General features: G+C 39.1%; 1 protein-coding gene across 2 annotated transcripts in view; it reads left to right on the forward strand.

The window, feature by feature from the left end:
• The window catches only part of MAN2A1 (mannosidase alpha class 2A member 1), a 213,293-nt gene that overhangs the window by 21,842 nt on the left and 178,827 nt on the right, over positions 1-12,624 (forward strand). For both annotated transcript variants that reach the window (XM_045020807.1, XM_045020808.1), the window contains exon 3: positions 5,623-5,767. In XM_045020807.1, coding sequence (XP_044876742.1) covers positions 5,623-5,767 — 145 coding nt within the window. The remainder of the gene's footprint in view (positions 1-5,622; positions 5,768-12,624) is intronic.

Below are 12,624 nucleotides of genomic sequence, written 5' to 3' on the forward strand. Positions count from 1 at the left end.
TGTAGTCAAACAGTCCCTCTCTGTGCTGTAGTCTGTTAATTCATAGATCAAAAGAACATATTAACATTTAAATTAACTGTAAACATAGGTTGGGCAAAAGAGCACTGTACTTCCTGCCCTTTGCAACTCCAGTTCACTGTCTCTGCTTGGTGAGTTCAGCTGCTTTCCCTCTGTTTTTCATTTAGGCCTTCATCAGTTCCATGTTAAAGTCCCTGTGAGATTTTCCTGAGCGTGTTCAGTCTGATGGCATATTGCACCCTTGTCACCTTCTTCGCAGGTCTAATGATACTATGCTGTCAGGTGTGGTTAAATGTGGTGCACAAATCAAGTATTCATTCTTTAATGAATCCCTTCTAGCTCCTGATAGGTTTGAGACCATAGGCGCCAACTTCTTCTGGTGCCAGTTGGGTGCTCGACCCCTCCCCCCACCCCTGACTCCACTCCTGCCCTGCCCCCATTCCAACCCCTTCCCCAAATCCACGCCCCGGCCTCGCCTCCTCCCCTGAGTGTTCCGTGTTCCTACTTCTCCCCCCTCCCTCCCACAGCTTGTTACGCCGCGAAACAGCTGTTTCATGGCGGCAGGCGCTGGGAGGAGAAGCGGGACATGGCATGCTCAGGGGAGGAGGCGGAGCTGGAGGCGGAGGTTAGCTGGGGTGGGGAGCTTGGCTGCTGCTGGGTGCAGAGCACCCACCAATTTTTCCTCATGGGTGCTCCAGCCCCGGAGCACCCACGGAATTGGCGCCTATGCTTGAGACTCTCTACTGTGGTTGGCTCAACTAGAGAGTGTGTTTTGAAAAGAATGGATGCCTTTCTCCTTATCTGAGAAGTAGACAAGGACAGGCACTGATGTGTTCAGGAATGCATCTGTGAGCCCCCACCATTTGTGGCCTTCAGTTACCTCAGGAGTCTAGACTTCGTATAAATTTGTTAGAGCTAGGGCCAGTAGGCTCCTCTTATCTTTTTATCATAGGTTATATGACATCCAGTGCAGTTTGTCAGACAGCATGGTTAAAATATATTGATTGAACACGTGTCATGCTAGGCCATCTCTCCAGGAATGAGGCATCTGAAATGAAGTGTCTTGTTTGCTTTCTGCAGCTGTCTGCAGAACAACAGCCTGCCCGCCTCTCAACATACTATTGTTGATGCTCTGAGTTGGAAGATTTTGGATAGGCTTGAGTGGTGGCTCAAACCCAGTGTGTTTGCTCTAATATTTGGAATGGGGCTCCTTTGGATTCATATCCTTGTTTGATATGAATTAGAGCAGCAGGTGTTTGGGGACGTGTCTGAGAGTGGGTAAGGACCCTGGGTGCATACCAACACCTTTCTTTTATGTTGAGGTGTGTTGGGTTCCTTTTATGTCTTTCCTCAATTCCTCTTTCCACCAGAATATTGAGCAAGATTAAGCCCGTGTGACCTCAGACACACTTGCCTGAGCACTGCAGGCTGTTTTTCAGAGCTGCTGGCTCTGTCCAGAGATGAGCTATTCTTTTTCCCCCTTTAAGTCAGCTCCCTTGACCCAGTAGTCTGACAGGGGTCGTATGTCCAGATCTCAAGTTCTTTATCCTAACATCATGGTTATTGGGTTCCTATGCAAAATGTCCTGATCTTGTGAGGAAACCAAGATAGTTCTGTTGTAGTGCAGAAGGCCTTTCACTAAGAAGTGCTGTGCTGATCAGATGCAATTATTAAGTAATTTGTTCAGTTAGGGAACTGAGGAGAAGAGAGACTAAGTGACTTACCAAGGTCACACAGGAAGTATGTGATAGAGTAAGGAATTGAACCTGCATCTCTCAAGTCCTAGGCTAGGACTCTGTCTGTTGGACCATCCTTCTATTCTGCTATCGCTGGCAATTGTAGAGATTTATTTAGGCACTATTTTTGCCTACCATATTGCTGTGAAGGACAGACACGAGATCTTGGCAAAACAATATTTAATGGATCTTAGACTTTCATCCTCCTACTCATTAAAATTAGTGTCCATTACCTTTGACAGGAGGGTCTTAGAGATGCAGTCCCAGACAGCCTCATGAATTTTAAACCATATTTCTCAAAGAGAAGGTGGTACTTGCCCCTCACACCAATATCTGACAAAAGTGATATTTGACTTTCATCTGAATAAGCTAACATCAAAGCCTGTCCCCCCGCCCCGGCCCCCATAGCCCATACTGTCCTTGAAAGGCAAAACTTTTCACCCTCTATGTCAGAACAACTTTAGCTTTTACTTAGTCTGATTGGTATTCTAAATGTCCTTGTACTATTTGTGGCCTTCATAGAAAAATGTAATGGTCAAGTGATCTTGGTTCAGTCTGTGTAAGTGGAGAAGACTCAGCATCTAGTCCTGTTACAAACTAACTATTGATCCTTCTGTGCCTGAATGCCTTAGGGAATGCCAAAGGGATGACAGATTTAAAAGAATGTAGTTGTTGTGTACCCTTAACTGAAATCTTTAGGGTTCTGTGTGGCATTTGAGTCACACCTATCTTAATTGTATCTTCTTGACAATGCATGAAGAACAGATGAGTTTTGGGAAGACAGTGATTTAGTCTGAGTTATTAGAGCTCCTCAGCCCACCTTCTCAAGGATGTCATTGCTACCTTGGGGCTTTGTGGGGGAAACTCCATGTAGGAGGGGAACAAGTGGTTACTTACCTGTGGAGACTCTTGTTCTGGAAATGTATTGCCACCTGAAGCCACACTTACTGTCTCCCCTTCTGGTTGTAGAGAGCTTAGAAGATCTCTTATGGGGTATTTATGCCTGTGCCTGCATGTCTTTAGGCAAGTGACTCCAGCAGTGTGCGCCTGGATGCAAACCAGCTGGAAAATAAGTTCCTATAGATAAGTGAGCTTTTGTTTAGATTAGGTCAGGCTGTATTTGTTTTTGTGAGAAGGTACTGAATGATCAGTATAAACGTTGTAAGCTGTAGGTGTGAGGCTACATGGTCTTTACTTTATGCTTAAGAAAATTCTCTCAGTGCTTATGTGGTCCTCAACAGAATATTGAGTGCCTCACAATCAGTGAATTTTATTCGCACAATACCCTTGTGAAATAGAGGCCAGCTGAGTGCATCAGCACCCAGGTGCATTGGACCCCCATGTCTTGGTCCTACCCTCAGTAGCTTTTAGGGAGTTAGTTCATTCATAGTACAGAGTTGTCCTCAGAGCGTAAGGGCCTTAGTGCAATTGTACCTGAATGGTCAACCCTACCATGGTCTTAATGTTGCTTTTGAGTCTTGATTCTTTGCCCCTGTTGGGGCATAGTTTGTTAGTACCTCAGAGTAGTCCTTTTGTTTGTCATAGAAGCACTGTGTTTTGAATCAGAGTTAGAAGGGTTTAGGTCTATTCTGAATTCCAGAGACCTGAATCAGTTTCTCTTTGTAGAAAAAAAATTTAGATGAATTCTCGTAGACGTCTTAGGGAGCGTCTGCATTAGCCTTTTTTCCCTAAAAAAATCCCGCTGTTTCTACTACTAAATATAGATCATTATTTCAACCATAAATTTGTCTAACTGCTCAAAAGAGATGTAGACCATACACTATTGTTAAAATGCTGTCTGTTGCTGCTTGAGAGCTCTAGGAATAACAAGGAACCATTACTAGTTGAATTGCATCTCTAGTATCAATATTGTGAAGTTTTAGGAAAGGTGAGTCCAGTGTACACAAAGCTTTGTGGCAGTCTAAACCAAGCCACTTGACTGGTCTCTATACTCATGCTATATTATAATTTATGGACAACAGCAAAGCATATAAAATGAGAAATTTGCTGTGATCAGCGCAAACTGAGCTATCTTTATTTTATTTTATCTTAAAACAAAAGAATAAACCTTTTGAGTGATCAAGATCTTACTGCCAACAGATCTCTACAGATGAAATCCTGGCCCCATGTAGATGTCAAACATATGAAATTGTGTGCTATCTCTGATTCGTTAGTGACAAGTCAGTTTTCTCTAAATTGATACCCTCTTTCCATGAGTGTTATTGTTTAGTCACATAAATTCTTACGGTGCTATGTAAACATTCATTCTATAAACTTTTTCTGAGGTGGGATATGACTAGGATCAGAAAATATAACCGCAACATTCCATTGTGGTTTATTTCTCTAATTTTAAGTCTGTAAAGAAAGTTAAATCTGTGAGCTAGAAAAAGAAAATTGACTCAGAGTGCCCTTAGACACACTAGCATATTGTTATAAAGAGGGTTTAAAGTAGTTTGATTTCTATAGATTGGTGTTAGTGCCAAAACCTGAGATCCTTGCTCGGTTTTTGTTCATTACTTTTTATGTTGCCTAAAGATAATCTTATCTGGTGACTGCCTATGCTTTAATTGCATTTTGCCTAACCCAAGCACCTGGAGACTTGGCCCAAACTTAACAGAAGGTTAATCTTTTGTATATGATTTTTGAATCAGCCTTTTAATGTTCTGTTAACTGTTTTGTTACTCTGGCCACAATATAAAACCATTTGAGGTTTTACGGATAATAATGCTTTCAGAGTGCATTACTGATATAGACCTGAATTAACTACATAAAATATTAAAAAAACCTTTTTGATTTCATTGTGAAATATGGGGATCCAGCTGAGCTCTCTTTGGAAATGGAAATAACTTATTTTCTTTTTCAGAACTTGAAACCATAAAGTTATATGTTCAGACAATGTGATATTTGCTCTTCCTAGATCTTTTTCCTTCAGTAATATGGAGGATATAAAGTTACCTATTTATTTTGTTAGAAGTTAACAGCTCTGTGTTTTTAAAATTGATTAGAGAATAAAAAGGTAGAAATGTGGTTCTCCAAGCCCTAACTAGCAAAGTCAGATATAATTCCTGTAGTATGACCTCAACACAAGATTTTCTCCATAGAAAATTGTCCATTAGTGTCTAAATTCTGCAGGCACCTCATTTTGGAAAGCTTCATTTACTGTGACCTCAATTATCTGAATAAACTTCATATCTCTTGTTTGACTTGAGCAAATATTTTACTAAGGAAGAGAGCAGCTACAGAATCAGCCTTAATTATATCAAGCAACAAGAATGTTTCCTATAGTTTTGACTGGACTTTGTCTTTTTGTTCCATCCCCCTCGTGTCTGCTGTCTTTGTAGACTCTTTACCTCATCTTCACATCCCACCTGTCCTCAGACCTTCCTCTTCTCTCTCCTCACTTGTTTTGTCCCCTCATCTTCTCCGTTCCCTTGACTTCCCATTTCATTAATCCCTTCCTAATAGATTCCCCCACCAAAAAAAATTGTGGAACTAGACATCACATATGCTACCATCACGCTGGTCAATTTGCTTGTATTTATATATCCCTTTTCTCTACCCTTTTGTCTTTGCAGTTTAGATTGTAAGTTCTTTGGAGCAGGGACTATCTACTGCTGTGTATATGAACAGTGCTCAATACAATTAACCTTTGATCTTGGTTGGTCCCCAGTCATTATCATACTAAGCATGTTTTGTGCTGCTATAGGTCAGATTGGTCTTCAGTTACCCATTTAAAAATATATTTTTTTAAGAGCAACAGCCAGAATTTAATACTGGATTTTAATGAACACAGAATTTTTTTAATATGGAATTGTACACTATATCCATTCTATGAATTCATGCTGTACATTCCTTTTACTCTTTTTAGATGTTGGATGTCTATGATATTCTTCCTTTCGATAATCCAGATGGTGGAGTTTGGAAACAAGGATTTGATATCACGTACAATGAAAATGAATGGGATGATGAACCTCTTCAAGTGTTTGTTGTGCCTCACTCACATAATGATCCAGGTAATACACTGCCATATGGATTTGAAATCTGGGTATTTAACAACTTGAGTTAAGATATGTAGGACTGCAGCCTTCTTTTGGTGTTAGGGTTTGGGCTTTTCTGAATCATGCTGCCTAGTGTATTAGGTGTTGATTCACCAAAGCATTTGAGCATGTGTTAATTTAGCCCATTGACTTCATTGGAACTACTAAAATGCTTAAATCTGTGCATATGATTATTAGCTGGATCAGAGCCTTAGTGGTGGCATTTTGCATTGGTGTGTAGTATGGAATTTCTAGATGCTCACCATTGTTAAGTCAAATGGAACTACACATTACTGCGTTAACTAAGTTCATTTTAATAAGTTTTTTTTTTTTACCGGCATGTAGAATAAGAAAAATTTCAACTTTGATAATTGTTTGACTATTTTTAGTGCAAGCTGCCAGTAATTATTAATAGTCTTGTATCTTTGGAAGATGTGATACTGGGGAATCTAAAGTTCTGTGGTTTTTGTCTTCATTGCTCATACTTAAAGTGGTTAGCAAATGTAATCTCCTCCCTCCCCCGAGATGAGTTAACATTTCTAATGACTATGTGAAGTTAAAAGTGCCAGAGACCTATAAAGTTTATATAACAGAGCAATAAATGCAAAAGGCAACCTGTTTGGTACATAAAACTAAAATTCAGGTAAGTTGCCTGCCACAATTAGATTTCTTTTCAGCAAATCTACATTCCATGCACCTGAGAGGGGAGTAGGAAAGAAGTAGCTTAAAGTCAGATACCTAGCCTTCCTCTGAAGGAGAAAGGGATGTATTGTCACCATTTTTAGATGACCTAGGACTGAGGGAGCAAAGATCTGTTTTCAAGAACACTGTTTCTTGGTGAATTTGGAGAGAACCCAGCTCCAGCCCTCACAGTGTTTGCAACATCTAGGGATGACTTTTGTGTAGAATCCCCACCATCTGCCACTACCATTTTAAACATTGAATCAACTAAGCATATTAGGCAGGTGGTTCTCAAACAGGTGTACGTGTACCCCTGAGGGTACGCAGAGGTCTTCCAGGGAGTACATCAATTCCTCTAGTTATCTGCCAAGTTTTACATCAGATTACATAAAATAACTAGGGAAGTCAGTACAAACTAAAATTTCATACAGACAATGACTTGTAGAGCAATGACCTGCTCTATATACTCTACACTGAAATGTAAGTATGCTATTTATATTCAGATTGATTTATTTTATAATTGTCTACATGGAAAATTTTTTTTATACTGGTATAAACTAAAATGTGAATTTAAACCAATATAGTTCTATCAGTATAACCCCCTGTGTGAATGGTTATTCTGGAATAAGAGTTTTTCAGTTTTGCTTATGTTGCTTTGGAAGGGGTGTGAATTAATGTTTGTTTTTAAAAAAATAAGTGGTGGGGAGGGAACAAAAAGCTACTTTTACTCCATAATATGCCCATACAGGGAGGCTATACCAGTATAACTGTAACACTTTCCTATGTAGACAAATCCTGAAAAGGTTAGCCCTGCTCATTGGTTTGTACACACACACACGACTTCAGCTGATGAGGGGGGAGGGGAATCTACTTACATTCAAATTATTATAATTAGTGCTAACGATTTAAATAATTAAGCCTTTTCTACTATGATTCTTTCCAAATATAATTTCATTGATGAATTCTTTCTAAACAGCTTTTTAATATTTGTAATACTATGGATCAGACTGAAATATATATGACTCATTTTGAAATTACCAGACACCAAGAAATAGCAGGTAATACAAAAAAAATTCTTTATTTTGTATTGCATAATACATTTGTGATAGTGTTTGTTTTTTGTGACACTTCTAAGCACACTATATGTGATATAAATGATCTGATATAACATATTATGAGCTGCCCCTTCTTGTCTGTCGTTTTGCTCAGTACCCCACTGTGCTTTTATAAACATTCCCAGACATACTGGAGTAAAGAGTAGCCTGCACTAAATGAAAGCACACCTGTAGTATGCATCAGTAGGGTCTACATGGGCCAGTTAATGCTCAGCAAGTTAGTGTGCTTTAGAAATCACTTCCCACGTAGTGAGCACTGATGCACCATGTAGAAAAGCCCTAAGAGGACAGGCAAAATGTAATTTGGTACAATTTTTTTTTCAAAAATTGTCAGAAGACATAAATAACTCATTCCTTTTATAGTCTGTTTAAATAACAAAATGATATACACAGGAATAAAAATTAATTACAGTTTAAAGATTACAAGAAAGAAATGATTTTAAAACTTAACTGCCCTATTTGCCTTTCTTAACCTATTGCTATTCTGACTATTTCTAGAATTTAGTTTTGAAAAAGGTACAATATTCAAAAGCTAATAAAAAGGAACTGACGTTGTTTCTGCTCAGAAGCCTCTGTCCTTTTTTGCTACTAATGAATATTTCTGGAGCTGCCTGTTTGAGCCGTATGCTTGATGGCTCCTTGCCAGTACTTAGTTTCTGAGTTTTTAAAATATATTTCTGTATTCTTTGAAGTTAAATAAAGGTGTTTCATTTCCTTGATCATCAAATTCATACCTAAAATGACCTTTTTTAAAAAAAGGTGTTCAGTACACAGATTTGAGTTATCACATTCTTGGGGAAATGATTTGATTTAATCTTTCACCTACATGCCGTTAATTAGCCACAGTTCTGAAAAAAACTTAGAATTGAACTAAAAGTTGAACTAAAACAGATTTTCTTTCTTCCTCAGAGTTCTGGGCTCTGTTGCCCAAAAATGAGCTGTATTAGACCTTCTTATGGGGAGCATGTCCTAGATAATTAAGAGATCCCTAGCTTTGGTACTTTAAAAATTCTCACAAGATTATCTATCTATTCTTAGATTCTAGACATAGATTAATCAAGAATCAGTTGATTTCTGTCCTTTTTGAAAACAAAGCTAATAGCATACATTTTAAAGGAAAAACTGACAAAACAATAAAACTCGCAACGAAACCCAAATGAAATGCTAGGAATTAAACAAAGTTAAATGTAAATATTGTGTGTTGGCTGGTAACTTAATAGCAGATGTCCTGATTCAGCATTGTTTCTCTTTGTTTTAAAAGAGAATATATTTTCATCCTTAACTTTTAATGAAGTTTTAGTCTGGAAAAGCCTTATTGTTTTGAGTATGTGTCAGTGTGGATCCTAATGTGATGCACATTCATGTAAGAGCAGAACCTTTTGAAGAACTGTCTCTGTTGGCACTGCCTCATACTCCAGTGCAAAGGCATAAAGGCTAGAGTGGCCATGACCCTCCCTTGCTTTTTTCTTACCACCTATGGCAACAATCTGAAACTTCATTTCAGTTTTTCAACTCTTCTGTGTGAAACAAATTTCATCTTCACACTTCTGTTTTCCTCAGTTTTTCTTTTCTTTGGGAGGTCCTATCAGCTATCGCTTTGTGCATCCCTCTGTACAATGGAGGAAGATTCTGCATGCCAGTGGCCACGCCTCTTGGCAGACTCTAAATCATTAGGATTCAAACAATGCCCGTCTTGCGACGGACTGAATCCCACCAAAGGTGGACGTAATTGATACCTCTTCTACCTACAAAAGAGCCACATAGCTGGTAGGTGCTCTATGTAAAAGTCCTTCTCAAGGACCTGCAAAACCAAGGATGTTCAGCTCATGTTTCTGCTAGAGCAGTGCATGTGGGTCACTTCAGACCCTGAGGTGATAACTGCCAGTGTGAGTCTGGAAAAGACAGCATCGGCTAGCACTCCCTCGAGCACACTCCAGACTCCTGGGATTGGGCAATGAAAGGAAGGCTAAGAGGAAGCTGATGTAGCTGGCACTAGCAACGTTGACACTGAAAACTTCAGCATTAATGAAATCTTTTGGCACGAACAGCCTGAAGCCAGCATGCTAAGCAATAAAGCCAGCATCTATAACAAGAGTGGGCTGAAATTTTTCAGACAAATAATTTATTTGCCAAAAAGGTAGGTAAATGCCTGAAAATGTTGATGAATTTGAGACACATTTGCCAAATAGTTTTGGTTTAAAAAAAAAAATTTTTTTTTACTTAGGTGATGGTGCTCATCTACAAATTTTATAAGCATACTCTCCACCTTACTATCCAAGTCATAAATGAAAATATTGAATAGTACTGAACCTAGGACACTGTCTTGTGGGATTACAATAGATACACCCTCCCAGTCTGAAGCAGACTATTGACAACTGCTCTTTGAGTACAGTCTTACAACCAGTTTGTACTCATCTTATAGTAATTTCCACTAATTTGCTTATGTGAATGTCATGTGGGAATGTCAAAAGCCTTATTAAAATCAAGATACATCATGTCTATTGCTTCCTCCCCCAGCAAACCACTGGGGCCAGTTTCCTTTCCTATGTTACACTCTGCTCCGGGAGAAGAAGCAGTTGCACACTCTTGATGTTTTCAGGGCCTTATTTTATTATTTTAACAGAACCCAACTGTTCAAGCTGTTCCCCTGGTTGTTTCTTGCTATAGTGACTAATCTAAAGGTCAGGCCATCTCATTTGACTATCAGAATGGATGACACAACATATTTTGCTGTGTTAGCAGTTAGCTGGTATACTGCTCCCATTGAACATCATGTAGCTGTCTCCACCACAGCACAAGCAACATCATCTCTCTGCTTCAGAAATGTGCCAGTATCAACAATTTGTAGAGCAGCAATATGGAGTAACTCACTGACCTTTGTCAGACACTAAGCCTTGGACAGAGATGCCAAGTCAGATGCCAAAGTTGGGAGACCTGTACTGCAATCGCAATTCAACTGATACGAGACTCACTCTTCCCCTCCCCCCCCCCCATCCAGAGGTGATACTGCTTTCCAGTCTCATACAGATTGGATCCAGGCTGACACATACTCAGAGATATTCATTACTTTCCCTATAGTCCTCCATTTCTGATTTTTGGAGTCCTCTGCTATCATGGGCTTTGAATTGTGATGGAACTGAGGGAGGGTCTTGTATTATGCCCTTTGTGTCTTCACACGGGAGCAAGAAGAGGCACAGAGTGCACATGCAACCCTGATGGACACTGCTATTCAAAAGAAGCTGATCTTATGCAGGTGAAGTGCATGCACACCTATTCCTATAGTGGGATCCACAGTGACTACAATATCTTGAAGAGCCACAGTTAGAATAGGGTGACTGTTCTTTCCCCTCTTCCAAAACCTTTTTTTTTAAAAAAAAAGCCTATTGTGCTCACATAACTCAGATTAGTGGATGCTGCCTATAATTTGAGAATTTCCTCTGTGCTGCTACAGAGTCAGAAATTATGCTAAGAGGTTAGAGTTTATGTGCAATTTCAATTGTAATTTCTTGAAGAGGCTACAAGCTTGTACCAGGTATAACAATATTTGAGGCTCTAGGTAATTACATCTCTTGCCTGTGTCAGCTATAACTGTGACAACCATGAACCCTACATAACAAATATCTTTAATAATTCTCATCAACATAGCATTTGAGTCTCAACAGTGATTATAAACTTTTGTCTAGACTGCTGACTATTAGTGTCAACAAAAGATGCATTTGAAATTGTGTGTGTAACGAAAGCTTGGGCTCATAACTTACTGTCAGAGTTCTGGATTTAAAGAGTTGGAAGAGATTACATCAAAAAAATTCAGAACAAAGGTTTTCCTTAGGTGCCATTGTTAATATTTAGAACTGTCCAAGTGTACAGAATAATTGAAACAGTTTTCTGGCTTTTCAATATCTGGGACCTGTTGTCTAGAAAAGAGTTCGTTTGGACTGCTCCATAGGGAATGAAGCACACATGGCCTGTTAATGACTCAGTCAGCCATGTGTTCTTTTTATCTTAGCCCAGGCTTTTCACTAGACTAAATGTCCTACTGCTCATTTCCCACTCTAAAATTTCAGTTTGTGCCATAAATCCTAGGCTGTGTCTTTACTGCAAAATAGATGTCGTTTCTTTTTTCCCAGTGGGATAGGTAAATGTGTATTAGCTATTGCTTTATAAAATCCCAGGGGGGACAAGACAATAATTTTACCACGGGTTGCTGGAAGAGGTCAACACTATGCTACCCCAACTATGGTTAACCTGGCTTGGCTACCTTGTGGTAAAATTACGTTTTGTCTTCACTAGGATTTTATAGCCTAATAGCGAACATGCTTTAGTTATCTTGCTGAAAATCCACCCTTTTTTTAGCAGTGAAAACAAACTATGGTAACTATTACGAACAAATCAGATAGTATGAGTTATTGTCACACAGTCTGAGTTTATATTAACTTTTCATACAATACTGTAAACTAATTGGCCTCTTGGTGACGAGATAAGCCTTACACTGTTTTATAAGAATAATAAAAATTCTTAGTTCTTATAGTGTGTTTATATCTGTAGGTCTCAGAGTTTTCCCACATTATGGATTGCAGGTCAAAGAGGGTTTATAGCGTTTTGTGGGAGTTCATGCAAAAAAGTAAAATGGAGGAGAAAATGCATGTAGCCCCCTAATAGTGTTTCACTAGAAGGGCACCAAATTATTGTATTCTGAGACCCCCTGCTAGTGGTTCAGTAAAGGATATGAGTGTGTGCAGCAGGCTGATAACACTTCTGCTAATAAAATAGTATTATTTATTATTTATTGGGGTATTGCGGAGGAACCCTAGTCATGGACCAAACCCCATTGTGCTAGACTCTGTGTAAGCACCCTGCAAAAAGATGTTACATGCCCCGCAAGAGCTGCCTTATATAGGAGAACATGCCCTATTCAAATGTTGCTTATTATGTACAACACAAAGCATATAGATTGTGGCAAAATGTGTCCCTGAATTAGAATATTAGATATTCCTGCTGTAAATTTTAAGGGGCCTGAGGGCACCACTGAGCCTTACA

This window comes from Mauremys mutica, chromosome 6 (assembly GCF_020497125.1).
Source record: "Mauremys mutica isolate MM-2020 ecotype Southern chromosome 6, ASM2049712v1, whole genome shotgun sequence".
NCBI classification, from domain to species: Eukaryota; Metazoa; Chordata; order Testudines; family Geoemydidae; genus Mauremys; species Mauremys mutica.